Source organism: Excalfactoria chinensis, chromosome Z (genome assembly GCF_039878825.1).
Source record: "Excalfactoria chinensis isolate bCotChi1 chromosome Z, bCotChi1.hap2, whole genome shotgun sequence".
Classification (NCBI taxonomy): Eukaryota; Metazoa; Chordata; class Aves; order Galliformes; family Phasianidae; genus Excalfactoria; species Excalfactoria chinensis.
The window spans coordinates 30,864,740-30,891,158 of NC_092857.1; the positions used below are offsets into that span (position 1 = coordinate 30,864,740).

The 26,419-nt window shown below is 35.4% G+C and overlaps 1 protein-coding gene across 1 annotated transcript in view; it reads left to right on the top strand.

Annotated features, from left to right (window-relative positions):
- The window catches only part of CCDC171 (coiled-coil domain containing 171), a 159,500-nt gene that overhangs the window by 45,065 nt on the left and 88,016 nt on the right, over positions 1 to 26,419 (top strand). Inside the window, exons 10-17 of the mRNA XM_072359639.1 lie at positions 1,688 to 1,790; positions 6,458 to 6,561; positions 9,394 to 9,483; positions 11,166 to 11,366; positions 13,300 to 13,467; positions 15,392 to 15,580; positions 22,010 to 22,514; positions 23,231 to 23,347. Of these exons, the coding sequence (XP_072215740.1) occupies positions 1,688 to 1,790; positions 6,458 to 6,561; positions 9,394 to 9,483; positions 11,166 to 11,366; positions 13,300 to 13,467; positions 15,392 to 15,580; positions 22,010 to 22,514; positions 23,231 to 23,347 (1,477 nt within the window). The remainder of the gene's footprint in view (positions 1 to 1,687; positions 1,791 to 6,457; positions 6,562 to 9,393; positions 9,484 to 11,165; positions 11,367 to 13,299; positions 13,468 to 15,391; positions 15,581 to 22,009; positions 22,515 to 23,230; positions 23,348 to 26,419) is intronic.

Below are 26,419 nucleotides of genomic sequence, written 5' to 3' on the forward strand. Positions count from 1 at the left end.
GTTATGATTCTGATCATGTTGTTACATTATCTTATTTGTAACATGTGAGGTCTTTGAGATGTTATCAATGCGTGAGAGTAAATGGATTTAATATATTCACATCCTATAAACTATTTTTACTGGATATCAGCAAATGCAAGCTCTGTTTACCTACAGAATTCTACAGAGTAAGAATTAAAACCTTACTTTTTTAAATATATGGAAGTGGTTTGGAAATTTTTTATGAAGTGTAGTACAAATTCTCACATAAGGAAAGGCGTGTAAATGCTACAGGGAACCTAACATTGAAATACACATATGAATAATATATTAGTTGATATACAGTACATATAATTAAAATTGAAAGAGTAAAGCAAATTTATAAAATATTTAAACTGAGTAGTGAAGAACACTGCAGAGAATTAAATACATGTCTTTTTTTTTTTTTTTTTTTTTTTTTTTTTTTTTTTTCCTGCCAGTTATATACTGTAGTATATAACAGTATGTAGAAGTTCTCTTAGGAAAGATGTTTCCCATACTTAAGAAATTGATAGGGTCTTTACAAATGCAGAGATGCATAACTAAAGCAATGGTTTATAGTCATTACAGAAAACGGTAGGATTTTTCTCACTACAAAGAGGATAGTCTTTTGTAATCAAGTAGAAGTTGAAATTACTGAAATGGGCATTAAAAATTTAGGATAAAAATATTGATTAAGAATGGTGTGCCATCTTTGAAATTAACCTTTGTCATTACAGAATTATGAAATTATGAAATCAATTACAAAATATTATTTAAATCTGACTTGCTCTTTAAAAAAAAATCTCCTTAGATATATCACATCTTGCTGTGATCTTCTAAAATTGTGTGTTTTGTTGAGAATTCGAAGCTGCATATATCCAACAGGATGCTAGTCTTCGCTGGAATTGTGGATGCATCTGTAATAGGAGTCTTTGAAATCTGCAAGTTTTAAAATCAAATATAAATTGAATGAGTGATTTGTTAATCTTCAAATTGTGTTGATGAAAAACTCCTTTGTAGTACAGTTAAGCTTAATGGAAGACCAGTATCTTAGTTTGAACAACAAGCTTCAATTAATGAACAGCTTTCCTTCAGAAAATTCAGTGCTAAAAGCTGATCACCTCTGCTGCTTCATATTCCATCCATAAGGAAGAGTTTTTGAGATTGAAGAAATCACTATCAAGCATGAAAGATACTAACAACTGAAGCAGACGGATTTGCAATGAGAATAGGTGTGGGATTTGACAGAGTGCCAAACAATGAATTTCTAGCTTGTCTGCCAGTAGTTTGGTGTCTTTCTGGATGTCCTTGTAGGTTATAACGGTAGATTTCATTCCTTGTAGGTTATGACAGTAGATTTCATTCCTTGCATTGTTGGACAGTGATTAATTAACATTCGTTAAGATATTTTTAAAGCAGCAGAAGATTAAGACTAGGTTTAAATACAGTAAATTTTTATATTTATTTGGAGCATATACTTCTATTTTAAATAGATTTCAAGGTTCCATAAAATTCTGCTAATTATTTATGGTGATATTAGCTCTCTTGACTCAAGAAAAGGAGTGACAAATATAACGCAAATTTAAATTTCAATGGCAACAAAAATATTATTCTCTGTACTGCTTATGTTTGCTATTTTAATGGATTTCTTTTTTCCCCTCTTCTTTCCATCTCCTGTCAAATAAAGGCCAAGAAACACCAGGTCTTTGTAACAGAGACGTATGAAAACAACATGATGGAGCTGAAGTTACTCTTGGACAGCTTTGCTATGTCAGGCCAGCGGACAGCAGGTTAGTTGAAGGTATAAAATGACAGATGCATCTGTCAATGTTCCAAAGTCACTACATTGTGGGAATTCTGCAGATGCCTCTTGCATTCCCTCTTCTCAACATGCTTTGATTTGATGACATGATAAGAGCAGTTCTCACAGCAGTCAAATGGCCTTGCTAGCTGAGAAAGGGTGACGGAGTGTGGACTTGCTGTTGTCAGCCCAGAGCTTGATTTACAAATGCTGGGGTGTATATGATCGGTCAGAAAAGGGCTCACTTGCTGTGCTCTAAATCCAACTGAGAAAAAAGTCCTTACAGTATACCTGCAAAGGGAACAGATGTTTTGCCTGAACTGAGCCAAATTCTGAGGCAACCTTCAGCAACATAAAGGTCATATATTCAAAAAGGTTGTGTAGGACACATGATATAACACAATACTTTTTACTGTTGATTCTGCTCTGGTATTGTCTTACATTCATTTGATCTAACACAAAACAAATGTTTTTTTCTGTTCTCATTAAATGAATTGTAAGTTAATGTTTGTCACTCAGCTTAAACATTCAAAATGGTGGCTAGGAAATTGTATTTAAACATGAAAGGTATTCATTTATTTTTAAGTGAAACAGTACACTTTTTTCTATTTTCAATTATCTAAATATAATTTTCTGTATATAATTCCCGCTAGACATGAAAAACTTCCAACTTCCAGAGCAAATAAACTAGGGAAAAAAAAGCAAAACAAAAACCAACACAAAAAACCCAAACAGATAAAAGTTGCTTTAAGGGCAAATGAATTTATTTAAATTATGATGATAGGTTTCTGCACTGTTGAGTAGGAAAAGGTGGTGTAACACATCTAAGGAAGTATGTGTGTATATACATATGCGTATGTAAACATTTCTCTTAGGAGCTGATACTGTTAGAATAGAGAATAGAGAATTGAAATAGAGAAACCTAGGACTTCTTGTCCTCAAAAATATATCCTTGCATTTGTGATAAGTTGTTTCCATCATATGGGTTTGGTATCTTTTCATTTGGAAACTGGATACAGATTTATTCTGTAATGACAAATGTAATTCCTGTGGGTAGCACCTATAGATTCTATAGGTTTACTGTAGATGTCTCAGACTGAAAAGCTCTTCAGAACTTTGTTTTCCTCATTCTTGCAAAGTTCTACATGCCTAGAAGGGATTCTGCAGTTCTGGAGGGAGCTGGATGCTGTGGCCAATGCGTAGTTCCAAAGCAATAATTGTTTTCTGGGTAGGTTTTCTGCTCAGCCATGTGGTAAACTTTGCAGACAATGACTTTGACCTATTTCTGTTCTAACAGAGATTTGGTAATTTCAATATTAATTTGCTTTATTGTTTAAAGTAAACTTTGAAAGAGATTATTTAAAGAGAAATGGATGTTGACTAGGGTATTTGTTCTACAGTTTTGCTGTGCTTTGGGGTGTGAAATTTTTAGCAAGCATTTTTAATGCTATTACCCTGATGTGTTGTACTTAGAAATTTATTAAGTAACAATTTCTTCCTTTCTCTCTTTCTTTCTTTCTTTCTTTCTTTCTTTCTTTCTTTCTTTCTTTCTTTCTTTCTTTCTTTCTTTCTTTCTTTCTTTCTTTCTTTCTTTCTTTCTTTCTTTCTTTCTTTCTTTCTTTCTTTCTTTCTTTCTTTCTTTCTTTCTTTCTTTCTTTCTTTCTTTCTTTCTTTCTTTCTTTCTTTCTTTCTTTCTTTTTCTTTCTCTCTCTCTCCCTCTCTCTCTCTTTCTGTCTTTCTGTCTGTCTTTCTGTCTTTCTTTCTGTCTTTCTGTCTGTCTCTCTTATTTGGAATGTGAATGCCTTGATATCAATAAAAGTGAAAATCTTCACAATAAGTTGCTGTAGTCCAGCTGGCAGAGGTGGGAAATTAGTGCTACATGAGCCATGGTTTGTTGGGAAGACTTTCTTTCTGGTTTTTAAACTTCCATCTCAAATGGTTGAAAGTTGTTCTTAAAAATCTTCCAATATTAAGAGTTCAGTCCCAGTGTTCAGCCTCAGTGCTGGTAATTATGATGCTTTTTGAGCTACACAGGAAAAGGAGACTTTACATTTGTAAGATTAAGAAAAAAGTATTTTACGAAGTTATTTTTTCTGCATCCGTTCCCAGAAGAGGAAGCTTCTCAGAAATTCTTCCCTGAAACTCTTAGATATCACTGGGCAAATACTTCAAATGTTTTTTAATCCCTTACTGCTGAAGATGGGCCAGTAAGATAAAGCCATTTGGATTATGTTGCATGTCTCCTGCAAAGCTGTATAGAAACAGATGAATTTTGGCCAGTATTGGAGGTGAAGGCTTGTTTTCAGCTAATGGAAGAAGGTGGAATTCTGGTATTTCTGTTGGCAGGCTGGGCTGCTGAGAAAATAGGGTTTCAGTAAAGGCAAGGAATGTCAGGATACAAAGTTTACTGGCAAAAGTCTGTTCTTGGCAGCCATGGTGGCCATAATTAGGACAGTTCAGAGGCATGTTTCACGGATAGCATTACAGTTTGGGCCTTCAGAAATGAAGATAAATTATTTGGAGAGCTTGTTGAAAAATACATATTGGAAGACATCTCCTAAACTGAAATTAATGAGCAATATTTGAAATTGGTGATAATTGTGTGTTACAGCTTCTTTGGGGTGAGAAATATAGAAGAATATAGAATACCTCTTTCTTTTTTTCCTGTGCAGTAGTATAGGTGCAAAATGTTCCTACATTAATAGTAATAGAAAGAAGTCTTGAGATGACAGACTGGAGTCCTGGGCATTCCTTGCTTTAGCTATGATGACAGAAGGCCAGGCTTTATGTTTTTTTCTCATGTTGGTTTTAAATGTAACATTTTGTTATGTGCTCTAGAACTTGGTTATGGTTTAAAGATCTGTCTTTTCCCTTTAGAAGCTGCAGTAAGTACCTGTCTGCTGAAGGTACCTGATAGTACAGAGAAGCATTCTGTAGTTGAGATGTGCGTTCTTTCTGTATTCACCTCTATGCTGTAGAGCAGACCTTGCTCACATGACTGAAAGAAAAATTACACATCTACATTTGTTTTTCTAGGTGTGACTTTGATGGTAATGGCTGGCTAGCAACTTAACAGGAAATGTTAGTATCCAGTCTGAATAGTACTCAGCCATACTTTGTGCTTCTTGGCATTAAGGGTCTGGGAAATAAGCCTGTAATTAAAATTTCAGAAAGGCCATTGGCTTTCTTATTTGCATGTGTATGTAGATAGCAGTGGTGTGTTATCTGTAGTCTGCAGGATAAGTGATTTTTGTATAATACTTGGAGTAGTGCATCACTTGGAAACACTAGCCATACTATTCTTGAAATTAAAAAAAAATATATCCTACAACTTTCAAATCTGTAAGCACACCGTCACTGACTGACAGAACTTTATGGAGGACTGTGACTGTCCAAACAAAAGAGTTTAGTGCCCGATTTGACTTTTTGAGCAACCCTGCGTAAACGAAGATAGCGGAAAGGTATGCTTCAGGGATATCATTTCAGGTTTGGACTACAGATAAGATATTTGAGGAGCTTAGTGAAAAATAGAGTAGGAAGCAACTGGATTGACTTACTAGGAATTATTTTAAACTGATGATAATTGTGCATTACAGCTTAATTGGAGCTAGTATGAAGTATGGAAAAATAGTACTTTTTTTTCCCTGTGTAGTAGGATTACTGCAAAATGTTCCTGCAGGGGGTAGCAGGGATAAATGCTGTGCATCCTTAACTTTAAAGTTTGAGGAAAATATGTTACAACCTGTTACAAAATAGGTTTGTAAGTGTTGCATACTGCTATTAACAAATCTAAGAAGAGGAATTTGTCAATAATCTGCTGTTTTACTGTAGCACCAGAAAAAATGAGGAAGTTTGTTCATAGAAGTTTAATATCAGCTGACATCTTGTGACCTCTTGATCAATACAGTGTTGTTTTGCTTTCTTAGCACACTGTACTACAGGCTTTGGACTGTTCAGACTTGTAAGTTCCTAATTAAGGCCAACAGATCAGAATTCCCTGTCTAAAGGTTTAATAAGTAAGTGTAGTGTGTGTGTATAATGGATATATCAACATGAAGATTTATAATTGAAACATTATGAAGTACTCTGCAGACAGACAATCGTTTTCTTTTCTTTTTTCTTTTTTTAATTCTTTCCTTTGGAATGAAATTGAAGATCATTTAAAAGGTTTTTAAGACCCATCCAAGCATAACAGTCATGTGATCTTTGGCTTTGAGTAAATGATATACTACATTATAATTTACATGCTTAGTCACAACAGTGGAATAATGTCAAGAAAAGTGTAATGTACTTGACTTTCAGGCAACTTGTTTTTCAAAGTGTGTTATTGTGCGAGTTTAATGCTGGCTGGTGTGACTGAATAACAGAGATTTGACCACTGTAGAACTTGTATGTGAGACTGCATACCAAATACATTAGGTAAAAATGTAACTCAGAATTTACAGTCCTGGATGTTGTATTAAGGCTTTCATACAAATGTCTTTCAGCTGTATTTATTATGAAAGTGTGGCTATCCAGTTTTATCTCCTGTGGACAACGAGTCTGCTGTTGTATTGTCATTGAAGCCCTGACTAATTTTAATACTTCTCATCTAGTGTGAGTAGTTTTTTCTCTGTGGCTTTGTGGGCTTAATTTTCATTCTATATTTTTCTTTAGGCACTTGTAAGGACAAAGATAAACCTTCAAGCCTCTCTGTCCTTGAGACTTTGAGGTGTACCTTGACAGCTTACCAGAACAAGCTGGAAGACACATCTAATGAGGTAACACTTGCACTGTTTGGCTCTATACGTATTGCCTTCGGCCTGCAGCAGTACATGTGCTTTGCTTGTAACAAAGGTCAGAAGAGAGGGAATGCTGACAGCTTCACATATACTAAAAGAAATAGTCTGTCACTACTATTTCTCTGAGCTTGCCTTACAGTGAAGTTTCACTTACATTTGGGAGAAAAAGGAAGAAGAGTGTCTTTTTTTTCCCCCTTTTTTCTGTTTTTTTTTTTTTTTTTTTTTTTTTTTTTTTTTTTTTTTAAATTTGTTGGGCTTGTTATTATTAATAAGCATTCATGGAAATAGTTCTTCTGAATCTATGATTTCAGTTAAAAAAGAGCATAAGAGTTTGATGGGCAGTGTTTAACTCAGTAATCCTGAACACCACTTGAGCCTCTACAGTCTTTGATATCAGATACGCAAATTTGCACCCTGTTGTATATTTTGGAAATGGCACACTTTGCTGAGATTAGTGAGTTTATTATGAAGTCTCTAGTTTTTGGTGATTTCCTGCAGCCTTTTCAAGTAAACTGCTACCTTGGCAGTTCTGAGATGTTAAAGATGACAACTGATACATTTCAGTTTTGTGAGTCTCATCTTTGAGAAAAAATAAAAAGGAAAAAAGAATGGTTTTGGTAGAATTCTGCCGACCTTTTATTTCACTGTCTGAAAAGTCACAATCTTGCATTTATTTTCTCATTTGTATTGCTAATGTGATTAAATTAATCCTCTTGGGTTTAAATGAATTTGTGGCTTTAAAGGCTGTAGAGAGAAGTTAAATATGCTCTTATAAAGCCTTTTTTGTACAAAATTGTAATTAGCTTATCTTTGGATTAAGTTGGCAAATACAGAAGATGAAGGTGCAATAAGACTGTAAAAATGCCAGTGGTGATTTTTCATTCCTAAGTTTCATCTTTTGTTTCTACACATACACAGTCTTGCTGTGCGTTCATGGAGTTTAAAACAAAACTGTATCATCTCTGCCCCTCTTAGTGGAAAAAGCTTGGTATCCTGGAATACCTTTGAGTTTGTTCAATGGGTGCAAAAATAAGTAACCATGGAAACAATTATACTTTTGTAAACAGCAAGCACAGTTAGGTCTCTCCCAGTGAGATAAGAGAACTGACGTGTATAGTCATTATGAAACTCTTCTGAGACCCAAGTCTGGGAGCTGCAGAGTAACTAGGAACATGTTACCCACAGTGAATTGTTATTTGGGAGGAGAAATGTCACGTGATATGCAGCGCTGTTGAAAAGTCGACTCAGCAGGCTTTGGCTTAGTGATGTGCTTTGTTGTGAAACTGTGCCAGAGACAGCAGTGGGGAGACCAAGGGGGTGGCTGCTAAGAAAGCAAATGAGTATTCTGACAGAAAGAAGAATGAACTGTCAAGGAAAATAAATCGCAAGCAGAGCAGGACCAACTGATGACCTGCCACAAGACTTCCCAGTAGGAATGCATGTGACTGACCCTGAAGTTGTCATACGGAGCCAGAGATCACTGAGCACCTTCACTGTGCACAGAAAGGGCAGCGCTCTGCCCTTTTTCATTGTCCCTGCCCGCATAGATAACAGTGCTTTTGGCTTCCTGTGTGTTGGATATGTTTAGTAATAAAACTGTTCCCTATAATACACTAAAACTGAGAGGGACGATAGAGGGCATTGTGCAATAAAATAGGATGTTTTAATATGCATCACTTAGGGTTTAGTTCAGAATAATTATATAGAAGTTATTTTTATAGTGAGTTTTCCATCAAGATCACGTATATTAATGGAATGATGAATATGCGTTTATGTCTCTGTGTATATGTGAAATGTGCCAATAGACTTGGCATTTGTCACCTTTAGCATAGTGTGTTAAACATTAGCATAAACGGTCTGCTTTGGTTGTGTGACTGAAAGGTGTACACATGTTTTGGTTTGGACAAAAAATAAGCTTTTGACTTCCTGTATAGCTCACAGGTTAGAATAGGTTTGGGAAGAGAGAAAAGGCTACTAAACTAATAAAATTACTGCCTTCTCTAATTTACTGCAGTTGTTTCCTTAGCATTTTGCCAGGTCTCCTGATCTGTGGTAGAACAAAAGTACAGGCTCCAGAATAATTAGTGAATTTTCTAAGTGGGATATTTAGCTTCCAAGTTGCTTCTGAGTGCTCAGGTGTGAGGAATAACCTTCACTATAGTACACATGTTTTTGGTACTTGAATTCAGGCATATGTATTACTAACTGCGTTGTAACAGATTGTAGTGTTGTTTCTGAAAGTGAAAAGTGAAGCTGATATACATACTAGTCACGACCTACCTTTAAGGTAGGTTGCTTCTAATACCCCAAACTGTTCAGTAGTTATTGTACCTTTCTTGAGAACATTGCTACTTCTTCAGGTTATGTGAGTGCTATGCTGACCTTAGTAAAAAGTGGAGACTACTCTGTACCTAGACACCTTCTACAGAAGGCCACTGACTGAGAAAAAACTTGTTTTCTGAAACCACTCCCTAAATCATAATCTGAATTTATTACATTTCAGACACACCTCAGAGTCCTTGTTTTTTGTCAGGCATTTTGAGATGGGAAAGTTAATAATGGGCTCAGTTTGGGGTTTTAGCCACTACCATTTATCTTAAATCGCTGTAAGATTTAAAAAAGATTTTAAAAATCTTACAGTAAATGTAAAATGTAAAAGACCTTTTGATTTTTTTTTAATGGCACATTATTTAGGTTGTAGAAAATGTAAATATTGTCAAAGGCATTGAAAGCAAATTTATTGTAATTCTTCCATTGTATTCAAGTGATTTTTCTCTAAAAAGGTCTTTTTCACCTTCATGTTTTTCACAGCTTAAGGAAATGAATACTTTGTGTGAAAACACAACAAAAGAGTTTGAGATGTCCAAAGACAAAATGTATGTTTTAAGCAAAGAACTTAAGGTATGGTTTCATGAATTTAACATTGAGTTTAAAAGTTCTGCAATTAGTATCCTTCTAGATTTAAGTTATCTTTTTATTTTATCAGAATAAGTCTCCGTATCGTTGTATTCTGTTAAGCAGACTAATTACCTTGCAAGCTCGTGTGAAGTCATTCTGCCTTGTCCTAGTCAGCACCTGAGTCTATGCAACTGAGCATTCCAGTGATTTCACTTCTGAAATAATTTGAAATCTTTTGTTTCAATTTGTAAAGTATGGTTTTATATTGAAATGAATGTCAGTATATTCTTTCTTAACTAGCTGTGTATACTTTTCTGAGGAAAACTAAAAGTTAGGAAAGAAATTATTTAATTATCTCTGCACACATGAAAGAACATTTTATTAAAGATGTCCATCCCTAATTTTTGTTTATCAGACATGTTAATACAGGTATTCGGCATCAAGTCAATGCACAGACAGAGTTGGTTAAAATAAGATGTACTTGGGAACTGCTAAAAACACTGCAGAACTAATTTTAGAACTTGTTTCTTTACTTTCTGCATAAGGAGATTTTTGTTTATTTACTTGCTTGCTTGTTTGTTTTTTGTTTCTGTTTTTGGCTGACATAGCACTTCCGTAATGTCCTGTCAAGTTACAGCAGTGGCCAAGGGACTGAGGAAGTCCTGAGGTCGTGGTTAAATTTAATCTTCCAGTTGACAGTATGTGATGTTATTGACAAAATAAAATGTCTTTACTCCCAATGTTTCTCAGATTGTGTTGTTGGGAATAATCTGCTTTATCACGTTAGTATAGTTGCAGATATTTCTGCAACATACACTGAATCTTCATATTAGCTTATACTTGAACACGATCTTTTTTCTTCTAATTGGTTCTTTCTTTACTGGTTCATTTGTGTTCAGGACACTTAAAATTTCCTCTTCTGTTATAAGTTATTTTAAGATCTCGTGAGCTTTGTTTTTTCCTGATGTTTTGCAACAGGTATGTGTATTCTTCTTGAAAAAAAAAATGAGTTTGCTAAATGCATGCTTTGTATGCAGTACAAAAATTTCTTTAAATTATTGGTAATAAAATTCAATAAATATTTGTTGAAAATTTGCCAGTGCTTTAATCTTTAAGTATTCTCATTAAGAAGAAAAATTGTCATTGTCTAATGAACTGTCTTTTGTATTTCCTGTATGAGCAGCTATGGTCTTAAAGAAAATAAACAATGCTTTCACTACAACACTTAAAACAGTGTTTTAACAACCTGTAGCTGTTCCAGAAGTCCGGTGCTTGTAGGAACGGCAAGGATGTGTACTTATTCACTCCATGTGAGAAATCTGTTTCCTTAAAATGCATAATTTAGTAAATTCTTTGTTTATGAGTTTTGGTATCTTTTCAGTGTCTTTAAGAGCAGTCCACTCTGCCGAGGATAATTTATGTTTGTGACTTTTGCATTCTCATTTGGAGAGAGAATCTGGATTCTGAATTCAAAAGGAAATGTCGTCATACTGTGGTGCTTTTAAACTGCAGAGACACATTTCTGATGTTGTCTAGTTCACAGTTATGTCAACTTTGAAATATCTATTATTAGTGAGGAGTAGATAGGGAGATGTCAGCCTGCAGCTGCAGAGCTCTGGAGTAATGTAGCATTTCATGGGGCAAAGTTCTTACCAGCCTTTCTGTTCTGTGCCTCTGTTCCACAGGAAGCACAAGATAAGCTGGCCAGTGCCAATAAAGAGTTAAATCATCTGCATGCTGAGTGTGCAGAGAGAGCGGCTTTAATAGGAACTTTACAAATGGAACTACAGAATGTGCAGCAGTGCTGGGAGGAGGAGAAAGTACGTGCCGCAGAATCTGAAAATGAAATCCAGAAGCTTACCAGGGCTTACCGTAAGGATATGGAGGTATTACCACAGACAAGACGACTGTCAAAAAGAGTCTTTATTTAATCTCAACTTTATACATTTACATACATCAGATGGTTACCTTTAGACTTAACAGGTTTATCCCAAAAATATGATTTTAAGATACGTATTCTGAAATATGTATTTAATATCTACAAGATCTCAGGATATGTTCATTGTCCTTCCATCTGTATTGGAACTAATATCTTAACTCTTCCGGTATTCTGAATTTTTGAACAACTGAGCTTATTTAAACATCTATACTTTATGAACATTATTTTTTTCTTTTAACTTGAAAGTTAGCAGAAATATTCTATACACTGGAACATATGATAGTGTTGTCTTCACATCTTGTTCATTACTGATTCACATAGCAATTAATAGGTAGGAAATGCGAAGCTGAGGTAATTTTGCCTGCCTGACGCAACACCTTGAAGTTCTTCTTTGCAACCTGTTAGCTTGTTGTGGTGTACTGTAAGTGGGAATTGCTTCAAAAATTTTTATTTCAGAACTTCCTTCTCCATCTCCCTGTATTCGTTTACAGATGTTGATTTTTCTTTCTTTCTTTCTCCCTGTATAGTAATTCTGTACTAGCAATAGCAGTGATTTTCTTTATCATTGTTGCGCATGTTGAGCTCATTATTTCCACAAATTTAAATGTGCATGCCAATTGAGTAAGAAGGAAACATTCTTTCCACCTCCCTAGCAGTCTGGTATTTAAATAGTGTCCACATGAAGCAGCTGGAATTGTTATACACATCAGATAATGATTAAAGTGAAGGAAACTAGAAGCCTGGTTATACTGTAAAGTCAGCATGTCTACTGAACTGTGGTTGCATTCAACATGTGTGAATTGATTTGAGGTCTTGGGATCCCTTATTTTCATGCCAAATGTGTAATTATCATCCTTGGTTTATCACAGCTCCAGCAAAAATGCAGTGATGGTGGCACACTGCAGTTTCCTTGGGGAGTTAAAAGATCTGCCAGAAATGAAGTTAAAACAAACTAGGCCGTTTTTTTTTTTTTTTTTTTCCCCTTTGGCCTAAAACAACACCATGAAATAATTCTGAGAAAATGCACTGAAATGCAATGGAAAAGAGTCAGAAAAAACATAGTCTCTCAACTCAGTTGTCTACAGTTCCTTGATTTAAAGCCTCATCCGCAGCCCCTGGAAAACAATGGGAACAGTGGAAACACTGGTTTATTGACTTTGAATAAGGACTCTGTTTCTTGTGGTTATTGAGGTACAGCTTTCTATCATTTTCCTAATGAAGGCTGCTAAGTTGCCTTTATGTACTAAAAGGACGAAGTCTGGAATTTCTGTTGCCTGCTTTTGTTTCTAATGAGGATTTATAACATACCAATTTATTTATAACACTGACGAAAATCAGCATGAATGAGAGAGATGTGGGTTGTGAAATTTAACCGATGAAGCTGTAAGTCTGCTTTGTCTAACTATTGGATCGTACATTTTTCACACAAAAGAAATTTTTGAATGATTGTAGTCTCAGTTGTTTGAACAGTCCTTTGTGCTGCTCACCCATGAGACCGATTTCAGCGTGTCATGCAGGTATTGGAGGTGAGTATGGCTTGAACATACCTGAAAGTGTTAAATGCAGTTTCATCATTCATGTTCTTGACAGCACTGAAATTTTTAGCAGTGTCAGGTTGTACTGGTTAAGAGCACTGCAAAACTGGGTTTCCTACATTTGCGTGGTATTTCTAATCATACAAATGTTGTACCAGCTGTGTTGTTATTCTAACTTTATTGTGTTTGACTGTGAATATTAACAGCATTGCATTTGAGAAGGTTCGAGAATGAGCTTTTACGTGTTTGGTATATTTTTTAAATCTGTGTCACTACAAGTGTGATGTATCTCTTTGGATTCTAACACAGTTCATAGGTAACAGTTGATTTTTCTTTTTGTCTCAGGAGAAGCTAACCTTCCTTCATGGCTTGTACCAGCATTTGGTAGCTGGCTGTGTGCTTATAAAACAACCAGAAGGCATCCTAGATAGATTCTCTTGGTCTGAGCTTTGTGCAGTCTTGCAGGAGAATGTTGATGCCCTGATCTTAGACCTCAACAGGGCTAATGAGAAGGTAAGTGTCCTTAGGCACCAGCTACCTCTATTAAATTCAGTGACATTTGTCCACATCACAGTATCATTAAAAAGGACTGACATTCATCTTATTTCAAAAAGAATTTGGGCGTTAATAATTCAATACCATTAATTATGGCTTGTCTACAACTCAGTTTGATGCCATTGCTGTGGGCATGTAAAAGTGACTGAAGTCTGTATGAAGTCTCTAAGCTCCGCTTTCTGTGCAGGACATGCTAATACTACTAGCCAATATTAGCCACAGGGACCTAATTAAAAGAAAATAAATTAATCTTACTGATGAAGCAATTCAAAGAACTTAGTCATTTACACTAATAAAGCAAGTCTTTATCTTAGCATAAAACAGAAACAAAATGCACTTACTTTAGGAACATCATCTTTAAATTATGTGCTGAAGATTCAGATATACTACTGGAAGAAATGCTCATGTATTTTTTGTTGAATTATAACTTCTTGACTATGAGATCTGTATTCAGAAATACAATAGAAAACAGTTATTTTTGTAAAGTGTATCAGTGTATGCTAATATTTGTTCAAGGAAGAAACTGTACTTTTCTAACTGACTTTAGTGTTACTTAGCTTACGTGGCCCTTCTTGGAAATCTCTACTTTTTTTAGGGGAAAAAAAACAGAGTACTTTAAAAGGACTTAAACTGTCTCTTCTGACTATCACGTGCCACATTTTAGTTTCAGTTCATGTTCTGACCCCTTCAATCACGTTAGTCATAGACTGACATGGTCTAGTAGAATGATTTCAGGTCCTGATTGCTCTGGACATGTTGGTATTTGAAGCATCAGAAGGGAAAGGCTCTTTCAGTATCTTCACATGTGTTGGAACTGTGACCACTCTTTTGATTTGAGACAGGGCTAGTTAACTGTGAATTATTCTGACTCTTCCCATCATTTGGTAAATGACTTATCAGTCAATCAAAATTACTAAAGTAATATAGATTAGAATCAGCCCAGACTACACAGACTGACTGTACAGGCAACATTTCTATTTTCATTTCAAAATAGAGGAGGGAAGAAAACAGAAGAGAAGGGATTTAACATTGTTGGCAGTGACTTTGGGTATATTTACGTGCTTTCAGCTTTTTAATTTAGTAAGCTTGTTGCGATTGATGGCTGATTGAGGGCTGTGAGTCTCTTGTCTTGTACTTACCAGCTTTTTTAAGGATTTGGGGCAGTGTTGCTGCCTGTGGCCTACCTGCTTTCTGAGAACAAAACTTTTCTTCTGCTCTGTCATGAGATCAAGTTGAAAAATACATTGCTGATACTCTTTCATAATAAAATACATGTTCATGTTTAGAGATTACGGCTAGCTTGATTCATTTCTCCATTACTTTACATGGGAGCTGCAAAGTTAAATCACAGAGTGAATCCCTTCATGTTCACTGGAATCACATCATAATCTAATGTGCTGCTTTTGAGAAAAATCTTCTGTACACTTCTTGCATTTATTTTCATACTCAATATATGAAAAACACTGGTTTTCTAAGGAAACAAAAAATAAAATTAAGAACTGCTTTTATTTCATTATTATTGGCAGTTTTTGCAAACTACTAGAGGACTAGTATAATTGGATTAATAATTTAGCAATACAAGATTTAACTCTTCTTTTTTTTTTCAAAGTAAGCAAGATATCTCCAGTTCAGATTTCCAAGAAAGAAGGCAGCAGTTGTCTTCAAGAAAGTACGAAGATGTCCAGAATAAAAGCCATTGTTCTAACCTATGTCATGCAAGATTCAATAAAGTGTTATGTGATGAAAGGCATTTTACTTTTAATAGATATGTTGAAGAAATTAAAATTTAGATTTTGTGCTGGGAGAGTCCATACTTATTAAGTACAGTTAAAGTCAAAAGGTGTGTATGTTGGGAGATAACATTTGTTTTTAAATCACACAGATATCTCGCCTAGAATGCATTTATAAGAAGAAGTCTGATACTATGAAGGAGCTTCAGCGGAGCCAGGAAGATGAAATTAGCAAAATGGCTGAAAAGATGAAAGCAAAGGAAAGCTGTTGGCAGAAGCAAAAAAAGTATCTGGAACAGCAGTACTCAGATCTCCTTGGGGAAGTTCATGCAAGGGCACAGGTATGGTGCTGTAAACTTCTGATTTGTTTTTCTCTGTAAATATTTAATGGACTATTGCAGTATCTTGAGTTTCTAACCAATTTCAGATTATTCAGAAATTTTTGTGCATCACTACAGCAACTGTGCTAGTTTTCATTTCTCTTAGAGTGGGAAACAAATGACTATTTAAATACTCCAGAAACCGTTTCAATCTAGCATTTGCTAGTGACTTTTCCTTTCTTTACAGCTGAAGCTGTAAGAATTAAGTTGCTTGTATTAGAAATTATGTAGTACAGCAGTTACTTCTTCAGTTTTATGTTTTGTAAAGACTGTAGAGTAACAGTAATATGGTGTCTTGTGGGTAAAAATTGAGGTGTATACACTGTGAACTTAATTAGCAGTTACAGTGGTAGATTTCTGCAGTATTAAAGAACTATAAACACAGTTAATTGTCTTTACGGTCTCATCCCTTTAGATGTGTTTCAGTTAAAATTGTGAAATACAAGAAGTAAGACATGACTTGATATTTCTGTCTGTCATATTAAACTTGCTTTGTCAAAGGAATCATGTGTATCTCAGATTTTAGAAGTCTACACTCTGAAAACTATATTTATGATGCATTCTTTAGGCAAAGCAGTTTACTGTGATTCCTAGGGGATGGATGAAAATCTTAGAGGTGTTTCTCGCTAGACTTTGACATTTCTTGCTGGCTCTTACTGAGTTAACTTGGTATCTCGTAGTTTAGCATTATGAGATCACTAACAAGAAAAATAATTGTGAAATAAAATTAATTTTGAAAGCGACTTTTCAGAAAAGAAGGCATTAGGCACTTTAGATTAAAAGCTGCTATTGAAGCTGCATGCAACAAAGATCTATGCAGTCTGTTTCAGAACTCTAGTATATGGTGAAGTATCATATCATGCTTTGGAAGGGTGCTTGAACAATCCATTCTTCTTAACTTATTCGTATAGATAGCAAGGCCGTGTACTGAAAACATGGCTCTCTGGTGTTGGCTATGCATTAGACATGCCTTCTGGAAAATGCTGTAACTGTACCTGTCAACTTGCTGTAAAGAGCTGCTGGGTTTCTAGGAAGGAAATGCTTTCCCTTAGAAGTATCTGTGCTTACTTTCTAAAATAAAAGTTATGTAGGTATACAAACTGATGGAATATGGCCAGTGTAGAATTCTTTGTGCATGGATTACTCAACAGAACGTTGTTGTATCTTCGTTCTTTCTAAAGTTCTAGTTTGCATGGAACAAGACAGTCTAATTTCCTCTGAATTTCTGCTCTTCAAGTTTGGACATGCAAATATCGATTAAACGTTTACCTTTTTGAGGTCCATGGATATATGCAGCTAGGACTTTTCTAGTCCTGGCTGCCTGCTTCTTGTGACACTTGATTGTCCTTTCCTCGTTGCATTTTGTTCGTATTTGCTGTATTAGTCTGAATGATTGCTGTTGTGCTGGATCAGTTATACAGATGCACTAATGTGGCCTTATTAACACAGGTATCATATATGAAGGCAAATAGAAAACTGTCAATTCAGACATGTGTCTTAGATCTGTATTCATGACTTTATCACTTTATCTGAGAGCTGTCGCTGCACAGCAATGAGAGTAAAATATCTTAGAGATTGTTATTTTGGTGTCTTAGAATGGAAATAGAGAAATGGACTTTTCTGAAAGGTTTCTTTTTGATTAATATGGGTTGTGTCAATATGAAGGCAGTAAAGGCAGCAACACCTGCCAGTACTTCTGCTCCCAGCTAATGTACTGTTCAGGGTCTCTGACTTCAAGGTAGGATCTATGGATTTTGTTAGATTCTACATAACAGCTGTTTTTGTTGACCAGGTGAATGATGTAACCAGGAAGCAGGTTCACTGTTTTTCTGCAAGGCAAAATTTCCTAAAGTTGCCTTAAAACTGATCAGCAACAAACAAACACCCTATTGATAATGCCCTTCTTTGTTTTTGGTTTCCATATTTGGTTGTTTGAGCTTAAAATGAATATCTCTTTTCCCTGCCTTATGTAGAAAAAAGCAGTCCCGTGATTTGGTTGTGTGCCATTCTGAAAATGTTACTATGCCTATTCCTTAGCCACACACAAATTATTTATTTAGCCAATGCATGGTCTCATAGGAAATGTCTGAATTTTAACTAGCCGTTGGTGTTTATTATATGGGCATTTATTAATCTGTCCCCATTTCTTGTGGAAACTGCTTAAAATAGGAAGGTCTTGTTCTCATATAGAAAAATATACTGTAAGGGAAAAATCCTGTAATTATGTAGGTTGCTCCAAAAGTAATTCCTCCTATTTATTTCCATGGGAACCACAGTAGATACAAAGAGCACAATAACACAATTTGAAAGACCAAATTCTCATGTACAAAACAAAAAACACTGCTTTTCAACATTGTCACCATCATTAGCTATGCATTTTTGCCAGCCATAAATAAGAGCCTGCATACCACACTTGTAAAAATCTGCAGCAGTGAAATTGACCCACTGTTTCTCATTTGTTATGATGGTGGTGGTTTTAGAAAAATATTGCCCATGCTGACCATCTTTCATTGGCCCAAACAGATGAAAGTCGTAAGGCTCCAAATCTAGACTGTATGATGTGTGTGACAGGACAGTTCAGCCAAGACTGGCAGTGTGTTCCACAGTCTGGGGCCTGGCATTATGGAGTTGCAAAAGAAAGGTTATCTTCTTATCTGTCCTGACTCAGGAAGTACTAGCTGTCAACATTACAATGTAGCATTCATGTTTGTACAGGTTGTAGGAAATCCAGAAGGATCCTCTTTACTATTCCAGAAGACAGTGCATGTCCTCTTACCCATCTTGCGCTTTCTCTTTAATGAAGATCTCACATCAGCACTCCATGGACTGCCATTTTGAATCCTGCTAGTAGTGGCAACACTACCAGCATTACTAATCTTGTCCCTGGTGATGATACAACCTAGGAGACTGTCACCTTCAGTGTCATATTCATTTAATATCTCCTTACGAACTTGTTTGTGGTGTTCATTCTGTTCCTCAGTGAGAAGCCGTGGGACCCACCTGGCACAAACTTAGTGATACTCCAGTGTTGTCACCATCATTTCACTGCATTGAAGCAGATATTTCTAGCTTCATGCATAGTTCCCTGGTTGTAATATGTTGATTCATGTGGATGTGGTGATCAAGACACCCTTCATTTTGTGATGTGACATTTGCTCATGGCCATCCAGAATGTGGCTTGTGTTTCACATTGTCTTTGCCACTGCTGAAAAGAACCACCCACCACTTACACTGTGCTCACATCCAGTCTTTGGGCTCCATGAATGTTCAGCAAGCATCGATGAATGTCAGTGGGTGCAATTTTTTCTTCATGGAAGAATTGAGTGACACACTTGCTTCATTCACACTTCCATGTCAGATGCCATTGTGTCAGTCTGCCCCTCTGCTGCCATCTGTCACACGGCATCAACATATAATGGAATGGCTTTGGGAAAGTTCAACCTCTCTTGCCATACCAACAGTATCTGTCTTTGTGTTGTGCCAACACAATAAAATTGGAGGCATTACTTTCGGAGCAGCCCTCGTATGTTTAAATGTTACATTCAACAGATTAATAAAATGTTTCCATAAGAGTAAAGGGGAAAAAAATCCTATGGGGATTTAAAAAAATAGAAAAATCTTTTACTGGATTTTGGTTCTTAGGTTGTTAAAGGAACTTTGCTTTTATGGAAAGGTGAATTAGATAAAGTCTGTGGTATCTTGCAATTATATCAAAGTTCAGTGTTTTAACCCAGAAAAAATAACTGAAATACATAAAGGCGTTCTGAAATCAGTTGCATTATATTTCTAGCTTTCAGTTCTACTTTCTTGCCAGAATAAAGAGTAGAATAAAACTCTGCTGAATTTTTTGTAAACGATTCCTAAAATTTACCAGGTCTGTAAGCCACAAAGGAAGCGCTGAGAACTGAAGCACCTGAGGAAGCAGGCTTGCAAACATTTAGGACAACCATTCTATATTTCTTTCAAAATTGTCTATTTGGGTTTTGAAGAAAGCCTTAAAAAATAAGTGGAAGTTGTAATTCACCATCAGACATTGACAATATTTCTTAAAAAATAAATGAATAAAAATCTGTGCATAGGGAATGTCTTGTTCACTTTTGCTTATTCCCATATAACTGTAAGGATTTAAATGTTATTCTTTATATAAAAATAAATTAAAAAATAAAAAGAAAAAAGAAAAACGAAAAAGTAAGCTTCAATTAGCTTGAGCACTGAATGTTAGATAGCTGCCTAACAGCCCTGTAGGGATCATACTTTTAAGTTTGTTTACTCAGATATTGGCCTTTCACCTGTTCTGGCCAGAAACCGTAAGTTGTTTTCTAAATTCATCTTACCTTTTCAGTTCCTTCCAGCCATGCTACCAGCCTTTTCTTCCTATAAAAATCAAACACTCTAAATAATACAGTAGCTCTGAAAATATTGTACATGTTCATACTTAATTTTAGAGTGACATACGGGGCCGCTAAGTTGCATTTTGCGATTAAATTTTCAGTTATCTATTCTGCTTTTGTGTTAAGGGAAGTATTTTAATAAAGTGACATTGCTTTATATGTCAGGCTTTATGAATGCAGTTTTCTTAATATCTGTATCGTCAAAACATCTGCAGAATCTACCTGCAGTTGTTTTATTTCTTCCTTTCGAAGAGGAATGTGTGTAAGGTTGGTCATGAAGGAACATCATTCTGTTTGTCTTCCTAGTTTAGCCAAAATGCTTTTTCTTCTGCCCCAAAAGTAATAAAATATTTATTTGGTTAAAGACCTTCTGAGCTGTCTGGGCTGCCTTTTCACTGAAACCTGGAAACTTTGTTTCAATTCTAGGGATTGCTTATGTATTTTTTCCCCCCTTTTGTGTCTACTAGAAGGGGCAGAAGAAATTAGGGTGCTTCTGTTTGCTTGAGGCCTGTAGCAAAGCTGAAGTGTGGAAATATGGCTGGCAGATCATAAAATCAAAGAATTACGCAGGTTGGAAAAGACCTTGAAGATCATCAAGTCCAACCGCAGCCTAACCAGTACCCTATCTCTAAAAACCCTCCACTAAATCACATCCCTGAGTACCACATCCAAACGGCTCTTAAACACATCCAGGGATGGCGATTCAACCACCTCCCCGGGGAGCCTATTCCAGTACCTAACTACCCTTTCTGTAAAGAAGTTCTTCCTAATATCCAGTTCTTCCTAATATCCAACCTAAACTTGCCCTGGCGCAACTTGAGGCCATTTCCCCTTGTCCTGTCACATGCCATTTGAGTTCTATTTTGCCCATGTTTCCCACATGAATAACCTCTTATCCCCATTTTTTAGAACTGTTAGGGCTCCAAAAGAGGGAGCTAAAGCTTAATGTAGTCCTCTCTTTTGTTCATCATACTGACTTAGCATTCTTTTTTTGTGTGTTCATGTATAGCAACTAGAGTTTGAAAAAAAAAGTTTAACTTCAGCTTGTGGTTTCTTTGTAAAGTGTATGACAATTAGTACTTGCTTTTATCGCTGGATCCTTTTAAACATAGGCTCAGGTGCCCCAGTTGCAGAGGACTCTCATGCATCAGGAAGTCAATCTAAGCCTCTGAGGCTCCAGCATAGCGTCTTGATTCAGCTACAGGAACAGGCATGTCATCAACACCAACCAACATGCATGGTCTAACTGCAGTGCTGGTATTCTGTAGCATTTTGGTGTCGTCATTTTGCTACTTGAGTTCACTGTTTTTACCATTTCTCTTTCCATGTTTAAAGGCTTAGAGAAGAAAAAAAAAGAAAGCAAGTTGAAAGAAATCAGTGATAGATCTAGTAAAAATAAAAATACCTATATTGTGCTGTTCTCTTCAAAACTCTGTTCTGTATGAGACCTAATTAATCTGTGAATTTATAAGTAGGGGGTTGATTACAAAGTAATTAAGAGATCACCTTTACTTCCCCTTTCCCAGCTGCTACCAATCTGTCTACTTTTATCTTCCAGACTTTTCCCTATTTTTTTTTTTTCCTCTCACACTTACTTTTCTACTTTGAAGAACAATGTTCTTTCTGAAACAGGAACACGTAATTGCGTATTGTTAAGCAAACTCATCAAACTGTGGTGGGTACAGCCAGGTACTGTTGGATTCTCTGTGATCTGATGTTGTAAATGTAGTTTAGCTTCAGAAATCTGGAGTCCAGTTACAGAAGAACGTGCAGATATTACTCATATTAATGTTTAGTTTATGTATTTGTCTTTCTATGGCTTTTTTTCTTTTTTTCTAGAAGACTTGTTTTTGGCTATATTGTTGACAATTTTTTTAGCTTTTTTTTTTTGAGGTAAAAGGATTTTTTTTTATTTTTAATTTTTTTTAAAATTTAAACAATTACTTTCAGTTAATATTTCTTCTGGGTTTTTTGTTTTTTCCCTCTTCCTTTATCCCAGGAATACCAAGAGACAGCAGAGAAAAACAAAGAAAAAATCTGTGTCCTTGAAAAAAGATGGGAGCAATTGGCCCTTGAAAATCTCTATGTGAAAAATACATTAACACAGATTCAGAAGGAGCATTCATCTCTCCTGGCAGCATGTGCACTATTGGCAGGTGCCCTGTATCCTCTCTATGGCCGATCATGTGCTATGTCTATACAAAGAGACCTTCTTCAGGATCAGGTCAACGTTTATGAATTAGTCAACCAGGAAATTAGGACTCTAGTTCATGTTCTCTCTGGTGTAGAGGAGGAGAAGGAAGATGATGCGAAAATTAAGAAACAAAGATTCAGAGGCCTGATACGTGTGTTTCGAAGAGGTGTGATTACAGTTTTGGCAGCTAACAGACTTAAAGTTCTAGCCCAGTCTTCTAGTTCTCTCTTCTCGTTGATAAATGGCTTCAAAGAAGGCATTGGAATTCTGGTTTGTGTAGGGGACTCCAAAGGCAAGCATAATATGTCAAGTAAGCTAATTGTTTTCTTGTTTTATAGATGTTATGTCAAATTACATGGTTAGTGAATAACAAATAAGAATGTTAGTAGTAGAGTGTAAAGTCTGATGCATTAACATCTTAACAAATGGATTTTCTGGATTTGAGGTTTCTGAATTTCTTGACAGATGTTTTTTCTCCACAAAAGACACTACTGAGTCTGTATAGCTGTAACTTTCCTTTCAGTACTTCACAAGTGAATTCATACTGTTTGATTTCTATGACACTTTTATTGTGTGTTTTGAATCTAGATACTGCCGTATATTCTGTTGTATCTGTTTTAGAAACAATAGCTCCTTTTATAAATCAGTTTCACAATTTTTATCCTACTCAAAATGGAATCAAATAAAAAGAAGTTGCATTTTGATTCAGGTAAAATATTAACACAGAGCATCTGATGTGTTTTCTCTAAAGATTATGTAGACTTCCCATTCATTTCTGTTACCAAATTGCTTTCCCTGACGGGAGCAAGTGATAGCAAAAATGTTTCACAAACTCAAAGAGAAACAAATGAATCTTTGCTTTATTAGCTGTTAAAAAATGCTTAATGTAGTCCAAAATATGCTAGAAGAAGTATTAGTTTGTGAGCTATACACTTAGTTTTGATCAATTTCTGAAAGAGTTAGGGATGGTAGTATGCCTCATCTGTGGTACTAAATCTTATTGCTACCTACAACTCTCTTTCACAGGACACAACGAGGAAGGAATTCGTTGTGTTGAAGCACTCAACTGGTTTACTAGTTCTGATCTACTTACTGCAGTAATCAGTTCTGTCACAGAATTACAGGATGCTATTAGCAAAACAGGTAAATTAAAAAATTGTAGTAGATTCAAACAAATGAATCCCATGAATTATTAAGTTTACATGATTGAAATTCTCACTATTTTATATAAACTAGTTTTTATGAAGTCTTTTCAGTACATACAGTCACAGAAATAGAAGGCTCAAAAGTGTTTTTAGAAATCATTTGAACCACTTTGTTGTGAATTAAAAAAAGAAATACACCTATGTTGTGCCAATGTATACGTGGCTAATTTATTCTTAAAAATTTATAATGATTTTTTATAATATTTAAAAGCTTTTTTCTTGTACTTATAGAATATTTAACAAAATATTTTAAAACTTCCTGGTTATCCTGTTCTACTTTTCTAACATTCAAAAAGTATTTTACTGAAGACCAACCTTATTTTTTATATAACATCTATGGCATTTCTGATTTAAACGTGGACCCTAAAGCTGGGACATATTTAACCTGGGATATTACCCCAACTGACTGTGTGAATTTCCTACTGTGTTTTATAGGATGTTTATCTAGAATTCCAGATGTGAATTTAGAATTTCTGAAACTACTAGCATCTTGAAAACAATTGTCTTTTTGTGCTATTTTCATCTGTTGTAATGGCTATTTTGCTTTTTCTGACAGAGAAATAAATTTCTCTCAATTCGCACACTATATCGCAGTCTTCATCTCGTTTCCTTATTGTATCCCCTCTCTAAGCAGATCCTTTTTTCTCAGTTGCTTAATTTTCTTGGCCTCTCCTCACATATGCATTCTACTGTGCCTATGGAGAATTTTAATGCCAGGCTTTGGATATGTCATCTCTTGAGTCCCATCTGTTAACTGTTGATTTCTTTGCTAAGAGGACTAATATAAAATCTCACTTGGTTCCTCTGCATTGCTGTTACCCTTATTTGTTCTTTGGTACCTGGCAATTTCGAAGTCACAAAATTTTGTGACAGAATAATGGATATTAAAGGATCTATAAAGGCTATTAAAAGAAGGATAATTTACAGAAGTAAAAGCACAGCGGTACTGGAAGCCAGCCATTTAATCAAAAGTATTTTGATTGAGTTTCAGATATGCTCTTCATGTCTCATTTTCAGCAACTTAAATTTGTATCTATACCAAACAAAGTTTGAACTGTTTTTCAAGACGTTTGCAGGGTTCGTACTGCAAATATTCCTGTGTAGAGAATACTTAATAAGATCTACAAATACAAAAGATAAACTCTACTTCTGCATCAACATGCAGTATTGACATGTTATGATGCTCTAACTGTCTTTTAGCCATGTTGAAGTAGATGAGCATTTTGATAGGCTCCGATTATGTCGTATCTCTCTACACAACATAGTTTTTTGGTTTTTAGAAGTAGCAAGAACCATGCTGACTACAAATGATTTAAGTAATATATTTAGAGAACAAGTTCTTACTGCTCATGTATTACTTGAGATTCTATTGCTCATGGGATCAAAAGTCTCTGAAGAACCTTTGGTTCAAAAAATACTAATACGTCATTTAAAGTTAGACATGAAATTTCCAGAAGTGCAGAAGTGACAAGGCTGCGTAGGAATATGTTTGATAGAAAGGCTTGCTGACTTTCACATTTATTTTCTGCAAGCCAGATTTTAAATAGGATATAAAGTTGCAAACTGACTCAAGTGATCTTGAGAAATATTGGAATGTGAATAGGCAATCTGAGAGGCACTTTCTCTCATCAGATCTTGGAATTCTAGCACTTCCAGATTAGACTTTCCATTATAGGAGGCAGTAAGAAAAAAGAAAAAAGTGCTGTGTGGATCTGTGATATGAAATGGTCCAGTGTCTTGAAATGGCTTTTAAAGATGACCAGGCTCTGAGGAAGTATTTGAGGCATCTCAGAGAACCCAAATCTGTTATTGCACGGAATTGGAAATCTGGGACTTGTGCTTTGAGGCTTATTTAAATATAATTTTTTTCTAATTTAAATATATATGTGCCCCCGGTGGCACACGTGGTAGAACTGCCGCTTGCAACACCGGAGGCCTGGGTTCGAATCCCCCCTGTGGCGCAAGTGGTAGAAGTGCCGCTCTGCTACACAGAAGGCTCGAATCCCGGGAGTTGGACTCGATGATCTCTAAGGTCCCTTTCAACTCGCACGATACTATGATACTATGATGATATATATATATGTTTTTTTTATTATTTTTACATTCATAATTGTTACCCTTTGCATTTTTTATTAGTTTGGTCCTCACTCCATCATGTCTTGGAGTGACTGCTTATGTTCAGCTTGATTAGAAGTGTGTTTTTCTATTTTTTTTTTCTGTAAGGTTACTCTTGTAGGTTTGTTTGAACATTATCTGTTCTGCAGTAAACTGGAAGAAGTATACATCAGGTACTTTGAATACGAATATAATCAATTGTAACGTATACAAAGGTTTTGAAATTTAATCTTTTAGTTAATTTTAGTCTTGAGTAGTACTACTGAATTCATTCTCTGGACTGTTTTATTTTACCAGAACAAAGTAAATGAGAATTTTATCTTCACCTGTCAGTGTAAGATGTGTCACTTTCCATTATCTTTTTTCTTTATTTACTTAATGTAAGAATTTAATGCTCTTTGTGATATGCCTGCGCTTGTGTAAGTCATGTATTTTATACATCACAGTATACACAGCTTAATGTTTTTGTTTTATCTTTGATTCTTTGTAGGCATATTCTTAAAATGTATATGCTTGAGGCTTAAATTCTCTTCCCAGTGATTATAGATATAGTTCCTTGTGGAACTTCATTATATTCTTATTTTATCTTTCAAAACAGTAACTTATATCAGCTTGCTTATCTCTGCATGTTTCCTATGAGCCACTCTTCAATGAAAATAAAACAGAGATGATGCTTTGCTTTTTTTGTTTCCTCATCCTAAGAAAGTGTCTTGAGCTAATGAGTTACTCAACAACTGGAATAGTATAATAGATCGTTACAACTCAGTTCCCTCAAAATATTATTATCAGTGATACAACTGTATCACATAAGAAGATGTAGATGGAAATGCCGTGGAAAATGAAGCAAAGAGAGGACATTGACATGTCAATGTTTTCATATTTACCCAAAATCACT